The sequence below is a fragment of the Macrosteles quadrilineatus genome, unplaced genomic scaffold, assembly GCF_028750875.1.
Source record: "Macrosteles quadrilineatus isolate MER2022 unplaced genomic scaffold, UCM_ALF_1.0 Scaffold_5__1_contigs__length_97177068, whole genome shotgun sequence".
NCBI classification, from domain to species: Eukaryota; Metazoa; Arthropoda; class Insecta; order Hemiptera; family Cicadellidae; genus Macrosteles; species Macrosteles quadrilineatus.
Window position 1 is genome coordinate 57,173,878 of NW_026542598.1, and position 21,765 is coordinate 57,195,642.

The window sequence follows — 21,765 nt, forward strand, 5'->3', positions numbered from 1 at the left end:
TTACTGTCAAAACTTGACCTCTAACAACTTTCCACTGTTAATTGCAATAATCTGTTACCAATTACAAACTACGGTGGGGAAGCTACTGAGGGCATTTTACTCCAGATATGAGAAAATAATGAGTGTGGGAAGGATTGACATGTTTGGAACAGCAGTTGTTTATAAAGCTTAGCTTAGATCGTTCTCAAGAAAACCTATAAACCATTTACCATTGAGTCCAAAATTACAGCTGTTCAAAGATGGTATTGAATTTACATTGCTATTATACGCTACCTTCTCGAAGGGGCGACCGCGAGAATTCGGAAGAAAATTATTAACGTAAGCATAGGTCGATATGCACATCAAATTAAATTACAAATAATAAATAAAAATGTATTTATGGAAAGGTCTTACAAAGCACTTACAGATAATAACAAAGTGTTTTTATATAAATAACCATTCCTGGAGCTGATCTGAGTTAGAAATTCTTGACCGCTGTAGAGGTAAAATGTATCAAACGAGATTTTAATAAGAATGAAGAATTTAGCTAACAGTTTTTTCTAGCTATTTCAAAACATATTTCTTTACTACAAACACCACTTTTAACTCGGTCTGTTGAAGTTTCACTTTTTATTGAGGGGCTGAATGTTCAAAAAAGTAAACCAGCATAGATTTAGGGAGTATTGGCATTGAATAGACAGTTCGAATCAATATACGATTATTCAAGAACAGAAATACTGAATATTAATAAATATGTAATATTCAAATGAACCGTGTTGAAACGCCTCGCCGACTTGTAGATGTTATGTATGGCAGTAAATCGCCACTCGTAACCATTATAAATTGTAAACCCGACTGTGTATTAATATTAACTCGACACTCGCTAACGGCCATTAAACTTTGTAACTTGATCGTTAAACTGATCTTGATCGTCTTTACTGACATTGTATCGTTATTAAGGCTTAGTTCCTTGGATCAAGTGTGCTCCTTTAATTAATGAGTTCAAGAATATCTAATTTAAGGCTATTTTAAGACAAATCTTACCTTATTGTAGATATTTACAGTAATATGTTTGAGATATTAATTAGCTTCTAAATTTAATTCGAAAACATCATTAGTGAAGTCTCCCTAGGCATCGATTTTTCAATACTTATAAATACTTAATCTTCTACATAAGGAAAGTAGCTTAATGTAAATGTGAAATTTCGTTAAAAAAATAATAAAAAAACAGAAAAGAAAATATGTCACGTGAATATTTGAAAGTTCAATTCACTACTGTCTATTTCATTACGAAAAATTTCCAATAATGGTTTAGTCACAATCTAAGAGATTATTTTTGTTATTTATGTGAATAACGATTGTCTATCTTTCATCTAAACATTGTACCCTAATTTCTAATTTCAAGTGTGCACTAGATACTTGACTTATCAAATTGCGCATTCCATTCAACAGAGTGCTCTGTCACAATAATTGCATGTATTGAATGAAACTCAGTCGTGATTCAATTCAACGTAATGGGACCAAGACTGATAGCTTTGAAATAGAATTTAAAAAGAAATCCTATATCGGAACACAGCAATACAGTGTGTTAAAATAATGAAATACTATTTTTATTGCATTCACATCCATTTTTTTATATTATTGTTATTAATTTAGAGAGTGTATCAAAATCAAACTATCCTAGCTTTTAACATTCTTAACATTACCAATCTTCTATCACATGCAAGCTTGAGTCGGCTCGTTGCTGAGGAAATACTGTAGGTGAGAACTTTCCTTACGAAAATAATAGAGTTAAAGATGCTTTTAGGCGACGGGAGAAATAATTGACGCTACGATCTTTTTCCACGAACACATAATGTCGTATAGTATGTTCTTCTAATTTAGTTTCATAAAAAAGAATGAAATTTATGTTGACTCCTCAGAAAATTTCTCAGTTTTACTAATTAATAAGTTAATTGTGTTATTACATAGTTATTCCAATTGTTGTCCTTGAAAGCTCGCATAATTGATAGCGATGGTATTGACTCGCATGAAAATGGATAATAGAGCATCTATGATAGAATATCAGGTCATAGTTTAAATATAGCTATGCCAGGGTTCAATTCACTGACCTGGGGGACTAGCGGTTGCCAGTTCGATTCTAGTATCGATAGTTTCTGGACTCTGACGACGTAAGTTGACCGTAGTTGTGAAATCCATCACAAATATCTTTACAAAGTTTAACTTTCTTTACACTTTCATCATTCATGACTTGAAATAAAATAAAATTTACAAGTTAAAATCAAAGATTTGACATTAAGGGAGAGTTTAAACGGCGGCTATTTCAGTCCCTCAAGAGCCATTGATTCTATTCTCTCTTGACCTAAGTTCAAGAACAAGCCACGTGCTACTTCCTTTTGGTTATCTTAATTTTTCATCGATTGTTTTAGGACGGTAAATTTTCATAAAAAACGGGATACGACATAACGAATGGGTTAAGAGCGGAAAATACAGTACTATTACAAATGGAGTCACAGGAAATGTGTAAAACACTTTGCACATCTTACTACTGTATCGGTTAAGCAATATATTGGTAGCGATCAAAACAACCTCATAATGAATAAATCAGTTTGGAAAAGAAATCCATATTTCTTTGAAATCCAAGTAGAAGTTGGCTAGAATCCGCCGTGTAACCAAGATAATATATAGTATAGTGAACGACTACTATCATGATCATGTTTACACAACTGAAACTCAGATGTAGCAACGCTAAACTTGGACTAAACCTCTACATTTTGATTTATAATAACAAAAATAAAGTGTATGCGAACATTTTTATATGAAAAAATATAGACAGCTGTCGGCTTCTTTGCCACAGATATTGTAAATCAAATCAGATTAATTGATAACTGGTACCATATTCTAGGTACTCGTCCCAAAAAAATACTTCTCACTGATGCATGAAGAACTGACCTGTTGAACTAAAAAAAAATATATATCACATTTCCTGGAGTCGTTCAATCACTTTCAGCCTTAACCTACTTGTACACTACCCGAAGGAAATTTGTCGGCTGTTAAATTACTTCGTTCACAGAAAGCTATAAAAATCATTTCATCCGAAGTGTCCAATGAGGTGGCCCGCGTGTCAGCTGATCTGATTATTGTTGAACAGCTGATAGCTGAAGTGAACAGCTGAAGACCATTGATTCCACTTGACCCTTCACATACGATCGGCTGGCCTTCAAATGAAGCTATTTCATTCACTTCCACGAATGCCACTTGATCTGTGTAATCGCTGTTCGATTAGCTTTCAATAAGTTAATTGTTCTCACTCGTTCCTAGATTGATAGTTTCTTCAATATTAGCTAGAATTATATTTGGAACAAAAACTCTTCATTGGAAAATTGGAAGTGTAAAAAGTTGCTAACATTTTTCCAACTCGTCACACCACCCTGTAATCATAGTAAAAACATATCAACAGTTGTCATGTATTTTAAGATTTTTTTTTTATTGTATGGTTACATTAACTTTACTTATTAAATAAACTAGCTGATGTACCCGAGCTTACAACCGGTCACTTCGCAACCGAGAGGACACTGAAGCGAACATTTTGATCTTTAAATCTGTTATATAAAATATCTACACATCCTCATTTGGTTTCAGAAACAAAATTAAATTGGACCAATTTTGGATTGGTTTGAAAAAATATCTTTCTTGAATACTAGGCTAACTTAAGGCTACCTAGTAGGTATGATATGCATCGATATTTAAACACAATTGTGTTTATATATCGATGATTATATGAGGTGCTGATGCATGTATGAAATAATCTACCCATACGATTTAATTTTCAAATGATAAGCTTACTATTAAACGTTTATTTCGTTGAAAAAACTAACATATAAAGTCAATAGGGAAAAAATAATCGCACAACATGCAAAAAAGAGTTTATATTTATTCCACATATAATATATTCTACCCTATACCTATTGAACTTTTGTCAGGAATCTTTACCTGTAGATCAATGTGTGTATATATATCACAATAAGAAAAAATAAAATATTGGAAAACATGTATTACCTTTTGTTAAAAAGCCGACCCCTATTATTGTTAATCAGGGCACAAATGCCCTTAATGTAAATAAGAAATCAACAACATATAATACATTGGGCTTAGCTACTATTTAAATTATAAATACAAAATTCACATTCCTCTGATGTTTTATGGCTGATCTTCTCTATATATTATTAAACCAAACTATTTAGACTAATTAAATAAACTAAAACCAGATTTTCCCACAAACGTTACAAAATTGTAAACGTCAATTTTGCAATGGCGATGTGTCAAAACCAGAGTTCCAATTTAAATGCCACTAGAGATTTGAAGGAGGTTGTGGCTAAGATTTGATCACACTTCACTAGTGCCGTCTGAAATATAAACTTTATTTATTTATTTTTCTTTTCCCTGTCCCAAATGAATTTTTAATATACATAAATCAAGGATCAACACAAAATAAAAATAAATACAATTTGAGGGCTGGGGCTCGAGCCTACTGAGTTCCAAGTAGTCAATGTCCTTCTACAGACAGGAGTGTGGTATGGTAAATGGCAATACCCTAGCATCTAATGAAATCATTTCTTTACTATAGAATTTTCAGGCTATAGCCATTGATCTTTGGGTACTGAAGTAGACATCTACCTATATGTATAAGTTGTCCCTAAATTTTCATTAAAAACGAACATACTGTAGTTCTCTGAACCAGTCACACAGTGCGATTTTCTACCTTCACTTTTGTTGTAGAGATGATTGACATAAAAGATACTATAGCTTACAGTAAGTCCTCTGATCAGTTTATCTTGGTAAAATTGGCCGCATATTGGCCAACATGTGTTGAATCAGTAATTACAGCAGTGCAATCTGTCGGCGGCTCACTACAACTGCGTCCATTTTGATTTAAAAAACTGATGACAACTTTAACACGAAGATGGATTGTCTAGTTGTATAAATTGTCAAAGGTAGAACACATCCCAAACTCAGAACTTTCTTCTTTAGATTTAAAAATTCCCATCGATATATGTTACAAGCAAAATACACACAGAATAATAAATACAGTAAGGGTTACATCTCTTTTCCAGCAGCCCTACTTAACCAATTTTTACGATTGAAGTGTCATTTTAAAGCTTATGATCTAGCGCACCTGCGAATAGTAATTAATAAGAATTAAAGTTTATTAATTAATAAGTAATTAAAGTTTATCCCGCCTTACACCTTCAAACCAGATTTCATCAAAATCGGATAAAAATTACTCAAGTTATCGTGTTCCCGGACACATATATATTATATAAATCTATATATACATATATAAAATTTGAACGAATGGTGTTTTTGGCCTTTGGGACATCAAAATGAAAAAGTAAATCGGTCCCGGGCCTAAGTCTTACCATGAGACCTACGGTAATAGCTACTTCCCTATAAGGAAATTCGCTAAAACGAGCACGCACTTGTGAATCGCAATTGAATAGCTGTTCCTTCAGTTGTATGTTTAACCACAGTCAGATTGTAGACAATAGGATATGGGAAAATAGGCTTTTAAGTTACAAGTTAAAAATAGGTAGTTTTAACGTCTTATCCATATTCTACTTTTCTTCCAAATGATAAAGCTTAATTTGTTCTGATTAAACATTAAAATCCCATTCGGCAGCTTCAGGTTTACGGGTGATCATTAAGCAAAGTCCACTTAAATTATCATTAAAATATAAATGGTCACTATTTCCTATTTCCTACAGTAGAGGACTTGACTATCATTTGCAGTAATATCGAAGATAACAACGGACACATTTAAAACATTAATTGGCACATACCACGAAATTAGTTCTTGATAAGTGAACAATGCCATACGAAAGCGACCTAATTTTCAGATTTGGTTCTCAAAAGCGAAAGACATGACGTAGGTATCGCCGAGTTCACTCACTTGGGTTACGCAACAATACAACATGATCAGCTGATATGTCTAGCGACGCGGTGCACAATAAGAGTGTACGTCTGCTCCGTATACATCTCCATGCAGGCTTCATTTTACTTTATTAATTAATCTGCTCCGTATACATCTCCATGCAGGCTTCATTTTACTTTATTAATTAATTGTATTAGAAAATGTATAGGCCTATCGTTTATGGTCATCGCAATCTTCAATGGGTTATACATTTCTGAAGCTATGTAAAAAAGGTCGACTTCAGATAGCAATGTGACAAAGGTTGAACAGTTTTTTTTTAAAGGAAAAATAACACAAGCGTGAAACATAAAAGTGAAATAAAACTTAATACTGTGCGGTTTAAAAACCTGATGAGGATAGAAAACAAGTATTTAGCTGCATTTACTAACAATGGTTCGATTCCGTCGGTATTTTGGTGTGATTGTAAAGACACCAAGGGAAGAACGAGGAATGTCCAAATTTTTTTAGATAGGAGAGAAGGTATTTTAGAAAAATTTTAGACCAAACACATTCTGTTCACCCAACTACGTGCGATGTATATTAACAACAATATCTAGATCTACAGCTATCCCATAATGATGATATGTCTACTTAAGCTCTTCAGTATTCAAATCAAATCAAAAGGGTGTCAAACTAATCCCCACCACTCCAACTCTGTGGCATACATCACTTTGTGCCCTGGGCCGCTAGACACCATTGTTGACCACTACCGGTCTCTACCGGCTAGCGGCAGTACTCAGTAGTCAGTTGTCCGCGACACGCCGCTAGTGAGAGATTCAGACTGTTCCTAACCTCACTTTCTGTCTACAGACGATGTCGCCGTGCGCGCTACCCCTCGTGGCAGCTTTCCTGTTCTACGCAAGCGCAGCAAGAATACCTTACCGGACTCCACTGTTCATCGACGAGGTATGTTTAATTTTCATTATTTTTGTATTAGAATAGCTTAATTGATAAATAATCAGCTCAGCAAAATAACTTGCATAAGAAGGTTTCAAAATGAATTTTTGTAATGATGATTATGCCACACCTTTATTACATCATTTGTAGAAACTTAAAAGATAAACATATTAATTTGTTTTACTAAAAACCCTACGTAAGATCAATAAACATCTATTTTAACCTGTGTAGGGTAAAATTTAATTTACGACTATACATTCACTTGGAAACTCTTTTTCAGAAAATGGTTGGAAATTTAGTCGATATACATATTTTAATAAATGAATTGCACCTACTGCCAAGTGCAGTGATTGTTAAGGTGCAATTTGAAATAAAATTACATAATTCAATGTACTTTTAAAATGCTACATGGAGTGTGTAGTAGTACGATTTATATTTTTGATTAAATTAATTTTAAGACTAAGCTCTGTCCTGGTCATTATTTGTACTAAAATGTTTGTACCTAACTATAAATATTTATGTATCCGGCAGTTATCCTTGTATTCCGTACTACATTTTCAAATCAATGTAGTTTACTGGCTGCAGTAAATTAAAGGGCTACGCATTTTGATGTATGTACATGCATAAATTAAAACCGAATTCAACCAACTCTATTTCACATCATGCTTGCGTCAGGTGAAAATAATGTAGGATGAATAACTTACATTTTTGTGTTCAGTGAAAAAATTAACCTTACCGAACGTCAAGTGAAGACTTCCCCTACAGTTTTCATGTTTACCTTTTGCTTGTTTAATTTAGTAAAACTTGTATAATAATACATTTCCTCTTTGCCTGGTTAATATTACTGAAACAATTTCGTTCTTACATCATTTTTCTAACGTGCCCCTCATTTCTGCCGCACGGTTCCCCAAAACCGGTTTATTCAAAGTAAGGTTTTAAATTTAAATAATTGGTTGATAATTAGTGCTTGTCCGGAATATCATAAGCATATCATACGAGATTGGTTGGTCTGTCAGGAAAAGTAACTTAACATTAATTTAAGGGTTTTGTATGGTAAAAATCTAGTTTTGTCTTGTGCGTTGCAGCTATTATAATTTTAAGAAAATTTTAAAAAGGGAATTTTTAGTTTTTAGCTTTAGCTGTGCATGTTTTGTTCCTACACAATATTTACAACCTTACAACCTTGTAATAGTGAGGACATAGATATACTGATTGAAGTTGAATTCTGTTTTTTAAGACACATTGTGGTAAGGTTCTGCAGTTTGTTATGTAAAATAGATTTTACCTAAAAATGGGTTTACATAAAGTGTGTTTTCTTTTACAGAACTCGCTTTCGCCGGTAGCTAAATATGGTGGTAAGTTGATAAACTTATTCCTAGTCAACTATTTATCTTTTGCCCCTAAGTCCCATAGTCTAGAAAAAATCCTGTTTATTTTAGATATTTATTTAAGTTCTGATAAAATTATGGAATTTTTGGTTTCATCATTGACATGTTAGTCAGTATGGTTTCATCCTAAACATTATTTTGTATCCTTGCATCTACGGTGTATTTCCATATTTTTTAATCATAATTATCTGCACCATTTCTTGTTACTGTCGGCAAAATGCCGATAGCTAAAATATTCATACCTTATGAATTTACTATAAATCATCAATTTATTTTAGGGCTGTATACAATAGGCCTACATCTAAATTTCAAAATTAATTGCGAAACGAATACGTCTTAAAGACATGAGAAAATACTTGTTACATTCATTGCTTGTTAGTAAAGATACTATTTAATAAAAAAAATTATAATCATCGACTTGGTTCCTCAAAATAACAGTCAAAAGATCAAAAGTACACGACTATAGTATCCAACCAGAATAGAGGGAATTCCTAACATTCAGAACCAATGAGTCAACGGTCATTACGCGGCAAAAACGACCGTTCCGTGGATCGGAGACCGAATGCCACCTTCTGGCGGGCCTTTGAGCAGAGGGCGGGGGAACAAATGGCGATGACGTCAACGCTACAGGAAACCCGACCAGACTATTGGCAAAAAACTTGAAACACTTTTTTCGAAGGGACTCTTAATTATGCGTGTTTTTGTACACGTGTAGTGTCGGATTTATGCGTGAAATCTATTTTATTCTCACTAAATTTAGTAAATACCTACCACGATGTCTATGTAATTTAATCGATGGTTGTACTCGAATTCTTTACGGTAATAATACTTCTGAGGAAAAGAACATTTCGTTGAAATATTTTATGGTTAATGTAAAAAATACAATACAGTGATCTAGCTTTGATTAATTGCTCAATGTACCTTGAAATAAATCAATAGTTTAGAGTGTAAATTATCGAAGGACCTTAAGTGGACCACTTTTGGTTGCATTAACCCCCTTTGCATAAATCCCTTTCCCCCTTAATATAATTCGCTTTTCATTTTTAAAGAGTTTAAGTATACACTCACACACCTGTTAATCAAATACAGTATGATTCAATACAGTTTTTTAATCGACGTAAACTTGAATTAAAGCTCATTTCAATTTTGGGGTACCAATATATTTATTTCGATCCACTAGTAAAAGCATAATGACATAATGACATTTTCATGATTTTGTAGTTCATAGTTTGGCTAAAATGAACATATTTGACGTGTACTAGGCCTATTGGATTAATATGGAGATCTTTAGTTTTAGCTTTAAAAAACCTCTTTAGGTACTAAGACAACCAGGTTTGCTATGACGGTGGAATATTGTGATATTGACCAAAGTTGATATATTTCTATGTATGATAAGTTTAGTTTTTTGCTGTCATTCTTTACATGCTTAATGGGGATTACTAGTAGAAATTATATTTTTCCTACAGTCGCCCGACAAAGTTGGCTTCCTTGTACTGTTTATAGTACAGAAAGCTGCTAATTGCTGCATATTTATACTTTGTCGTACGGTTTATACTTTAGCGCACCTCAGGATTCCAACGAAACAACACAAAACAGCGTGGTTCTATTATGCACGTAATCCGTGTACGCTTAGAAATAGGTTGGCAACACTTAAATATAATAATACTTAGAGCAGCTGATTGACTATTATAATTACGATTTAACCTGTCATTTCGTGTTTATAGTTTCGGTATTTCTGAACTTTCTGGACTTTTCTTTTAAACGTTTTTAAAACATTCCTACGATCTTAATAAACAAGAAAATATATTTAAAGCATTTTTTAGGCGCGGAAACCACTTCAAATTGCAAAAACATACGGAACTATATTCTCAAGTCGCGGAGCACATTTCTTGCTGAGGAAAAAATAGCGGAGTGATACGGACCGGGTACTACTTTCTCTAGGGCACCTATTTGTATTGCCAGCTGAACCTAAAAACGTGTTGAATAGTGTTTGAAAGACTAATTATTTAAATGCTTTATAGTGACTGTAGGAAAAATATAATGTGTAACACGAGTGCAAAAGGGCTTTGCTGCACTCGAGATCATTCCGCACGAGCCGCAGGCGAGCATGTAAACATTGCTCTCGTGTGCAGCAAAGTGCAACTTTGCCCACTAGTTACACAAATAACTATTTCGGGACATTTTTGACAATATTTATACTGTAATTTTTAACCTTATACGGCATTGTTTTTACATGAGGTAATTCATTTTATGTAAACTGTACTTACGCACCTAAAACATGTTAAACTCAGTTTAAAATAGAGGCGCATTAAAAATTGCACTCGAAGTTCCATCTAAAATAAAAAATGCTCTCCTACTACAGATATCTCATTCGGAGTATGCTAGATAAAATACACTATCTGCAGCTTCTGATCAGGAATGCAATTTGACAGAGTAAATTGATTTTGTATAATCAAATATCCCGTAGTCAGATAAATAAACACATCTACAATCAAGGAAGACGGGCTCCGATTACAAGAATTAAAATTTTATTTTGTTTTCATTTATGCTTAATGCGGAATTGATCAATTTTAAATAGAAAGTTAATCAGGTTACTATCTTCTAACGATTTAAAAGGTTACAATCGTCATAGACCTAAGATTTATTATCAAGATTGACGCAAGTTATGCTCAAAATAGCTCTCGACTAGTTCACGAACTTCGTTATTTAAAAACAATACTGAAACCGCATCTTCCGATGTTTGTTTGAAATTGTTTTTGTCCTGTTATCATAGTTTGATAAATATTAAATTTGCTGTAAATGAATTTTTAACATCCCCGTAGAGATTTTCTGATGAAATTCCTCCAACGATGGAAGTAGTAGTAGACTGATCGCAGGACACGTTGCGCTTAGCTTAAATTAAGGCTAAAATTCATCCTCATCACAATTTTATTGCAAGTCATCACGATCGAGGAGCTCTGTTATTTTAGCTGTGGTTTTCGATACTGCATTCTCATCCTATGAAAAAATCTGAAACTTTGAAATTAGTTTGCTGTCCAGTTGACAGATTACATTAAAAAATCAAAATTTTAGTGAGAGCGCCGATTAAATACTGTTCTCTTACTGTATTTTATGGCCTACATTTAAAACTAAAAATTTTTAGCGAGAGCACTGATTTAATGCTGTTCTCTTGCTGTATTTTATGGCCTACATTTAAAACTAAAATTTTTTAGCGAGAGCACTGATTTAATGCTGTTCTCTTACTGTATTTTATGGCCTACATTTAAAACTAAAATTTTTTAGCGAGAGCACTGATTTAATGCTGTCCTCTTGCTGTATTTTATGGTCTACATTAAAAACTAAAATTTTTTAGCGAGAGCACTGATTTAATGCTGTTCTCTTGCTGTATTTTATGGTCTACATTAAAAACTAAATTTTTTGTGAGAGCGCCGATTAAATGTTGTTCTCTTACTGTATTTTATAGCCTAAAATCAAAGCGTGCGCTGATTTAATCGGTTTCAATATTAGAAGAAAATTATAGTTTACATACAGATTTTATGGTGTTAAAATAATTCCAAATTTGGTGAAACAGTAAAAAAAGTTAGAATAACATCAACAACATGTAGGCCTAATGTGAAAAGTGATCGTAAACTCTCTCTACTACATACATTAGAAATTAATCTATATATTTTTCCTCCTCCGATTCAAAAGAAAGAACAATTACGGCAATATATAACGTGAAGTGTTAAATAAAACAGAGTGTTCTGGAATTTGCGGTTGTTAAGCGGTTTCTACAGGTTTGATCGAAATTGTATATCATTTTTTTAGAAATTGTGTAATTATCCAGTTTAATATTTAAATTGCACTAACAGTATAAATTTTCTTTAGTCAGGTATTGTTATTCAAGCCACAGGGCATTTAAAAACTAATTTTAAAACCCCCTTTTGTCATTAAACTGTTTTTAGTGGAAGACACACTTCTATTTGAATTTATATTAGGGTTATTGTTGTAATAATCTATGACTAAAATCTGCGTAATTTCGTTTACATTGCATTAAGTGGAACATTTTACTTCCTATACTCTCGTCAATCAAATCTTCAATTTACATGAATATGCTTGAGTTGCATCGCTAAGAGTTATACTGTGATGTTTTATCAGCTAACTGATAGGATAGGCAACATGGTAAACGCAACATTACAGATTCATGAATAAAAACATTTATATGGCATTAAAGATTATATTGCATTTGAAGAAATAGATATTTTTGTAACATAAAAACTGAAAATCTTTTAGTAAAAAAAAAACTGTTGTTAAAAATAGGCCTATACAAATTTTATAAAAAATAGAATCCGTGAAATTGTGAAACATAGCTTAGACCCTATTGACACTGACGTTTGTTTAAAAATGAAACACGTTTTAACTAATTTAGTATTTGTAGACTGGCGCAATTCTATTTTTTTAAGCGGCCTAGCCCTCGAAGGGCTTTATAATGTGTGATAAATCAATTTATTATTAAAAACTGCATATCGGTAGCCCGTTTTTGTTAACTTTCACAGCAATTAATTACCAGTGTTCATTTTTTACCCCCCAAAAAGACATTTTACTGTAGCCTATCTGTTTTATCAGAAATAAATAGGGCTTCAATACTAGCCCTGTATAGTTAATTTATTTAGTTGCGCTGTTATTACGATTTGAATAAAACATCGACCATTCACCAGCAATAATAATCAACCCCTTTTTATATTACAGCAAAATTCATGATACTTACTTGTAGGTTTCATGTTATTTAAAGGGTATTTTTTTCTTTTCATTTGTTTGTCTGGGGTAAATTGTGTCATCGTTTTTGAGATAAAATACATAATTTTTTATTTTTGAACTACATAAACGTTTTATTTGAACAGTACGAACTGAAGTGGTAAATTTATTTGCAAAATTGTTCACAAGTACCGTGTGATTTTCTTACAGCGAAAATATCATGTATTACATATCGTGATGCATCAAGGAAAATTTATGTAACTGATCACAGGACTGATAAGGCCTGGGCTGAGATAAGATTTGACCTGCCCGGACCTTATCACATCCGCCAGGCACCACGCGACCTTTAACTCCTTCATTCATACAATACTTATCAATGTCTACACCAGCCCACTATCATCGATATTTTTAGACATTAATCTATATAATGATGCAATTATTACAGTCGCGTAGTAAATTTCTGACCTAATATCGGGCGTTATTTGTTGATTATCATCGTACAAGTTATAGTAATGGGGGGTTTATTGATTCCAGATAGTAATGTGAAAATGTTCGTGAGATTATGACGAATCGGCTACAGTATTTGGTGAATTAAACGCAAGTGACCACTAGTATGAAATAGATTCCCAGTAAAAAGTTCCTAGTAATATTTTGAGTACTTAGTGATGCGATTTTTTCAAATTATTTAAGTGTTTCACTTGCCCTGGTCTTTCATAACGATTTTACCCTGAAGGGTGTTTTCGGAAACTGGGAAACATTACAAAAAACCCATCTATTCCCACAAATATTTCACCGTATTTTACTGGCTTTTTAAATTAACAAATAAATTAGTCTAAAATCACAAAAAACGAATAAAACCTTATTTATGGTTAAATTTAATTTACACTGTTTACAAAAATATCTTCATAAATAAATATATTAATTGTTCGGATTATCTTCCGTTGTCAAACCAGGGGTCACACTGCACTGTCTCTGACCTCCGGCAGTGAGTATGAATCTCCTTGCAGCATCGGAGGCTTTTAGCACGACTGAGTGCACCATCAAAGTGCCCGGGCGAAGACAAGCGTTGGAGGTTACAGAAACTCAATGGCCTGACATTTCAGCATTTCTCCTAAATTATTTTACCGTAATTTTTCCTCCAATATTGTTCCAGAACTAAAACTAAAAACCAAGCGAAAATCTTGGTCCTTATCGGCGTGAATATAAAATGAGCGACACCAGCGCTGTTTTGTGCTTGGCGGTTAGAAATGGCAACCTACTTCCTGTTGACTTCCAGTTCCTGATATGATGAATTACGCATTCCTTCGTGGGAACTTGAGATCTGACTTCCTATAGGACATTCCTACTACCCTGTCACAGCCTTCTTTATCTCTTCAGATTACACTTGTTTCATTCCCACACATCATTCTATGAATTGTGAATGAAAGTGTGTATTGAGCCATAGTTTAACTTAACGTAGGTTCAATGTGCTTGAGGATATTATAGTATTCGATGTGGTGTTTTATAAGATTGTTTTTTTAAGATATTAAAACAATTAATTAGATAAAGTTATTTTGAAAATTAAGTGTTAAAAAAATCTTGTTTTCATGATGTAACAACATTATGTTTTAAATTAATACATTGCTTTGTAACTAAAATATCTGCGATGCGAAACTCATAGACCTACTCCCCAATTTAAAATAAATATTTCAAATTTTAACATTATCGTATGCAAACTGTCTAACAAGTTTGAACAACCAGATATCAGGAGGTTTTCAGTAAAACTGCAGTTTTCTTAGTTTTTGTTACAGCTTTTAGTTGAAGAAATATATACCATGTATTAGATCTTACCTCCTTTATAATTTAAACAAATCGGCCCCGGAACCAGGTCCATGAGACCTACGGTAATAGCTTATTTCCTATATGGGAAATTCGCTTAAAACAATTTTTTACCCCTTAAATCCCCGTTCCCATAGTAGATCATGCTTGTTCACGAACTTTTTCAAATAAACGTAGGTTTCCACGTTTGTACCGAATTTCATCAAAATCGGATCATATTTCTACTCAAGTTATTGGAATAACGGACACACACACTATATTTACTCTTATACATATGAATTTGAACGGAGTGTGTTTTTGGCCTCTCGGGACATCGAAATGAAAAAGTAAATCAGTCCCCATATTTAAGCAAATACTGTAAAAATCAAATCAAGAAAATGGAAATTCGCTTAGTCCACATGTTTGCTGTGGCGGGGGAGTTTCTTTAGTTTAAGTGAAGTGCTGGTAGAACATTATGGTAGATATGTAACTATTTCATACCATATATTTAAAGAACTAAATTTTCCAAAACCGCATCCTCCACAATCCACATAGCAAACGCAAAGTACAAAACTGTAACGCACACGTTGGTATGAAGGATGGATCACTCAAAGTTGTGTGCATCACGGGGAAAATCTACGCATCGTGTTGGAAAGATATTTTCCTGTAGATGTGCAGAATCCCTTTATAAATTAAAATAGGCTCAAACATAAGCACAAAAAAATAATTTAAAATTAAAAAATTAACATGGGCTTTATGGGTTGCAATGCTGGTGACGAAATCTAAACAGAAAATCAAAACAAAATGGGAGGAATTCCAATCATGTTTGTTCCAACAATGTTTTATTTACAGCGTGGGGTGAAAATACAGAAGTCTATACATATTGCATATTTTTGGTTGAATTTTAAATCCTTGGTTGATAGTTTCATTAAGTTGATGCATCAAATATCTTGCTAAATGTTTAATATGCAGTTTTGTTATACAAAATCAAGTAAATTGTTTAACATTATCTGTATTGTATGTTTAACAGCTGCAGGCCCTACTGTGTACGAGGCTCGTAACTGGGTGCGTATCAAGCACAGTGGACCTCGCATGTCCAGAGTGTCTGTAGGTGGCAGACTGGAGCTTGAGTGTGAAGCCAATGGCAGCCCTCCACCCACCGTCCAGTGGTACCACAACAACCAGCCAGCCTCACAGGTAACAACATTAATTAATTTCTCTTTTTGATTTACTTAATTTCCCAGTAGTTAAACGTTAAACATGAAGTAATGAATTAATTGACAATGCAACAAACCATTATTTGTTAGTTTCGTGGAAATGTGAGTATGAGATTGAATTAAATAAAATAAATACTGAATCATCCCCTGTCAACATATTTGCATTCAAGCCAAGGTCACGTGTTGGAAGATATGGACCTAGGACAATGTGTTTTTGGTTGAGAACTAATGTCCTCAACACATAATGTGTGTTATTTGTTTGGAGAGATATTGAGATACTCTTTAAACCTTCAAATCTATCTAATCACAGTATAAATATTATGTATTTATTCTCACAAACACACTGCATTGCAATCAGGGGCCTCTCCAGAATAGATTATCAATTGTCTTGGAAAATAAATAATTGGGTTGAATCCGAATGGAAACATACAGTATTATTGAGCTCTAACTTGTTCATGATTGACTGATAAACTTAATTACTGAAAAATTATTTAAAAAAATGTTTGTTCAAGTTAATACTTTAAATGTATTTTAAAATATAGAGAAAGTTGTACCAATAAAATGAAAAACCATATTCTTGTTGTTTTTTTACCTCAATCAAAACCTTATATTCCTCTATCCTTTTACTCTCTTGGTTAAAAGCATCAATCACCTACATGACTGATTACCAATGATGTACACAGCTCAAAGCATCATCTAACTGACTAATGCTGTAAGTGGCTCAAAGCATCATCTCGATCTCCATAACTGACCAATGCTGTATGCAGCTCAAAGCATCATCTCGATCTCCATAACTGACCAATGCTGTATGCAGCTCAAAGCATCATCTCGATCTCCATAACTGACTAATGCTGTACGCAGCTCAAAGCATCATCTCGATCTCCATAACTAACCAATGCTGTATGCAGCTCAAAGCATCATCTCGATCTCCATAACTGACCAATGCTGTATGCAGCTCAAAGCATCATCTCGATCTCCATAACTGACCAATGCTGTATGCAGCTCAAAGCATCATCTCGATCTCCATAACTGACCAATGCTGTATGCAGCTCAAAGCATCATCTCGATCTCCATAACTGACTAATGCTGTACGCAGCTCAAAGCATCATCTAACTGACTAATGCTGTACATGGCTCAAAGCATCATCTCGATCTCCATAACTGACCAATGCTGTACGCAGCTCAAAGCATCATCTTCATAACTGACCTATGCTGTACGCAGGGTGTAGACGAGAGCAATAGCATTGGAGGCCTGAGACTGGGTAACGTCAAGGCTCGGCTTGTACTGGACTGCGTCACTCCGAGACACGCAGGACAATACACCTGTGTAGCGATATCAGGAACCGAGACTGTCACTTCCCTACCATCAATACTCTCCGTCTCAGGTAGGCTTACTCTTTTTATTTCACCATGTCTAGCAATAATTCAGATCTTACTTTTTTGAGGGATTAGAAGGAAAAGGAATGGATGATTTGTTAGGAAATATACAAAAATGAATGGAGTCTGGTAGCTTAGGTTATTAGAGAAATGAACGTTTATCTACCTGTAATTACAAAAGTCAATTTTATTACATCATTGACTCTCGGATACTAAATAAGTAGACATTCCGTCTATATGGACCAGGTCTAGTCATATTTTTATTTAACACAGTTGAATGAGCCATCACAAGAGTTTGCAACAGTAAAAATTGAAAATTATATTTTATCTTCTGGTTTTTAAAACTATTAGAGTCTATGTAACTTAAAATGATATTAAAATTTACAATAAGTTATATTTTTAGTTTGGCTTGTTACAAAGTTGAAGTATAACAGAAATGAGAGTGTGTGATTGTGTGCACTCTGTCGGTGACTTAATTCAACCACATTATTTTTTTCCATAACTAGCTATACCGGTACAGCTTTAACATGGGAACAGAATATCTACCAAGATCTACATTTAAAGTCCTCAATATTAACATAATCAATGTTTAAATCTGATTCCTAACATCAAATTCATTATGCAGGTAACAACGCCTCAGGTCTGCTGCCCTCCTGCTCACAGCCAATGATGTCGCCACCTCGGGTGCTCGCGTGGAGTCCCAACATGATGGAGACCATCGGCAACGACGTAACGCTCCCTTGTGTCACCTCTGGAACTCCAAGTCCCCAGGTCTACTGGCTGGATGGTCAGAACCGACTCATCTCTGGTGACGACTTACAGACTGACGATAGGTATAAGGTGAGTTTAAACCGCAAGCTCCAGTTCCAGTTATCTGGTAACACCTAGTCTAAATTGTGAAACTTAATCCTGGCTACTCACAAATGGTTTATTACTGGTAGTCATTTCATAGCACTGCCTAAGGGGAGTTTTCAGAACACACTTTGACCTGTAACCTGCTAGATACAGACACTTTCTTTAAACAACCTTCGTAGAATTATTTACTCCTTTTTGTTTTGACACTACAATAATTTAATACCATATATATTTTTTTAAATTTGTATGGATTCATCATTGGATCAAATTGACTACTCAGATCACTGACTCAGACTGCGATTGTGTCTGATGATGATTGGTCAAAATTGATCGTGATTATAACGTACAGTATAAACAGTCTACCAGATGTTAAACTCTTCTGTATGACGGGCTTTGTGAGACCTGATAGTGAATAAAGGAATGTATCCTAGGAAAAAGAGAACCGTCTTTTATTTCTCAACTCACCTGAGAAAAGTCAGTTGCTTTTTGATGGTCAGAACCTGGGCTATCCTTGATTATTTGACTTTTCATAAATGATATTTAGTTGGTAACAAAGCTTATAAGCTTAGACAACAACACTAAGATTGCAGTGAGCAATCATCTCACTCCCATCTACACTCTTCCTTTCATACTCAGCCTACGCACGTATGATAATGATAATGATGATGATAATGTAAGCCATCGTAGTGTAACAATGATGATCTATGTTGACAGGTTCTAGACTCTGGAGACCTGATGATCTCAGCGGTCCGTTGGTCAGACATGGGTCACTTCACCTGTGTCGCTGAGAGTCCTCTAGGCAGGGATTCTGTCACCACATTCCTCTATCCCATGTCACAAGACCGTAAGTATGCTTTTGAACGTTTAAAGACTTTCATTCCTTTGAAACTTTGAAATTCAAATCAAACGATGGAACAGAACTTAGTAACAAAGTATTTGCAATGTGCAAGCCAAAAAATATTTGGGTTGTTGAGTGGTTATAGTGCTTGCCTCATGACCAAAAAGTTACTGGTGATATTTTGAGAATAGGCCTAGTCAATAGCTTTTAGATGGTTTAGAACTGAAAGTAGATGTTCTTCATCGTTGATTGGGCTTTTAATAATTCCTGGATAAAGATCAAGTTGACTTAGTCAGTTAGAAAGCTACACAGGTAATCTCACTCCATTTCACAATCACACAGCTAGCTTTCATATTCAATTAAAATATGAATGTAAATTACATTGGTGTCTTGGAAATAGGATTCTGGAAAATACACATGTTAATTGGTTAATTAATTGGAGAGAGTCATTGGTATTTCAAGATGAAATAGATCTTGTTTGCACAAAAGTTTGAGTTTTTTCTTCTTGTTTTCAATCTTTGTAAGAGACCAGCTAAATGCCACACAGTAACAAGTGCCTGCGCGGATTCTATTTTAATTGAGCTTTTATGGCATCTGAATGAATAAATGAGGAATGATTTTTTTGGTTTTGGGGTTTTTAAGTGCTAAAAGATCAAATACAAAACTAGGTCTTGCCATGAAGACTATGGAACTAGCAACTTTACTGTAGGGAGATATTTGTCAATCTTTCTTATCAGGAAATTTGTTGGTGCTTCCCTATATAGGGAAATTCGCTAACATTTTTCGCTAAAACAATTTTTTTTGTTCCAGGTTAAGTTACAACTAACGAAGTACAACTGACTTGGGGTTAAGAAGAAATGAATCTTAATTTTAACCTTATGTCCATCTAGTCAACATTCAATGTTTCTATGAGTTTTAGTATTTATATAAAAATTAGTACTTATGTAATATCAGATAAAACTATCTTAGGTTATTTCGTTGTTTCTTACCATTGATATTTTTAATTAATTATTAAAATGTAAACAAAATATAAACCATTTCATGTAGTATTAGATTTTTTACTTAATTTTTTATTTCATAGTAGTAGCTACGTTATGGTTTTGTATTATTTATTACTTTATATTAAGGTTTAGTCTAATGAAGATCTTGAACATAATTGCATACATGTTCCAAAGTGTCCAGTGTGTCAGTTTTATAATTTTAATTTGATGTATTGTCTATTTTTATATATAAGGTGCAGTTCAAGTAACAGTATTTTAAAATTAATAGGTGAACTAGTTGTAATGAGTGTTATTTTTGTTGAAAGAAGCATTTATTTTGGAATTCTAGTTTTATTTTTCCCTGGCTATATCTATGTCATGTTTATTTATGATATGAGGTTTAGTGAATCAGGAATTGTCACACATACAAACAGTTCAATCATAACTAATAGTGTGGTAGTGATGAATTATGAGGATGTGTTATTTAACATCTATGTTGATAACAGATGCCGGATTAATAGACCAATGGTCAATTTTGAATTACTACAATAACATCGGTTGAGCTTTTAGACTATACCTACCTAACTATACTTTTGTCTCTATCACATTTGCTAATTTTAAAGTTCTGAACATCTTATTAGCGAATTTCCCATATAGGGAATAAGCTATTACCGTAGTACTCATGGTAAGACCTGGACGCGGGACGGATTTTTTTTTTCGTTTTGAGGTCCCTAGAGGCCAAAAACAACATTCGTTCAAATTCATATATATATATATATATATTTATATATTTATGTATATAGGTATCTAATATATAAAATTCTCGTGTCACAGTGTTTGTCTGCAAACTCCTCCGGAACGACTTCACCGATCGTTATAAAATTTGGTGTGTAAATTCTGTAGGTATGCGAATCGGACGTAAACTATTTCCCGTTTTGAAATTCTTAAAAGGGCTCCGCCCCAGTGGCTCTGGAGTTTCCCATGTTAACCTTATGAGAAATGGAATTAATGAATCTTAACAGCTGTTTCAATTAAACAAGTTGGTTCTGTTCTATGATGTTCAATAGCATTAAAGTTACAAGGATTACCAACAGGGTGCAGCACTATTATTTCTTTTACATTTATGACAACAGCTAATTTGCAACCAAAAGGTGAGTGAGCGTAGCGAACGAACTTCAACCTGGAGGCGAGTTAGAGTAGCGAACGAGCTAACCTGAAGGCAAGTGAGCGCAGCGAACGAGCTCCAACCTAAAGGTGAGTGAGCGTAGCGAACGAGCTCCAACCCAAAGGTGAGTGAGCGTAGCGAACGAACTTCAACCTGGAGGCGAGTTAGCGTAGCGAACGAGCTAACCTGAAGGCAAGTGAGCACAGCGAACGAGCTCCAACCTAAAGGTGAGTGAGTGTAGCGAACGAGCTCCAACCCAAAGGTGAGTGAGCGTAGCGAACGAACTTCAACCAGGACGTGATTGAGCGATGCGAACGAGATCATCTTGAAAATTAAACGTAACGGTACTTTCTTTCCATCGTTCGCCGGGTCAACTAGTATATATACTGTCCGTTAGCACGATAACTCGAGCAAAAATGATCCGATTTTGATGAAATTTGGTACAAACGTGTAAACCTACGTTTATTCGAACGAGTTCGCGATCCAGCATGATCGGACCATGGGATCAGGGGTTTATGGGGGGTTTTATGGGGTAAAAATAGGTTTTTCCCATTTTTGACTCAAAAAA

General features: G+C 34.2%; 1 protein-coding gene across 1 annotated transcript in view; it reads left to right on the forward strand.

The window, feature by feature from the left end:
• The window catches only part of LOC128994740 (neural/ectodermal development factor IMP-L2-like), a 34,820-nt gene extending 14,445 nt beyond the window's left edge, over nt 1-20,375 (forward strand). The window contains exons 2-8 of the mRNA XM_054419495.1: nt 6,761-6,856; nt 8,172-8,202; nt 15,797-15,963; nt 17,205-17,367; nt 17,985-18,199; nt 18,929-19,058; nt 19,863-20,375. Of these exons, the coding sequence (XP_054275470.1) occupies nt 6,764-6,856; nt 8,172-8,202; nt 15,797-15,963; nt 17,205-17,367; nt 17,985-18,199; nt 18,929-19,058; nt 19,863-19,867 (804 nt within the window). The 5' untranslated portion in view covers nt 6,761-6,763 and the 3' untranslated portion in view covers nt 19,868-20,375. The remainder of the gene's footprint in view (nt 1-6,760; nt 6,857-8,171; nt 8,203-15,796; nt 15,964-17,204; nt 17,368-17,984; nt 18,200-18,928; nt 19,059-19,862) is intronic.
• Nucleotides 20,376-21,765: the final 1,390 nt, after the last annotated feature.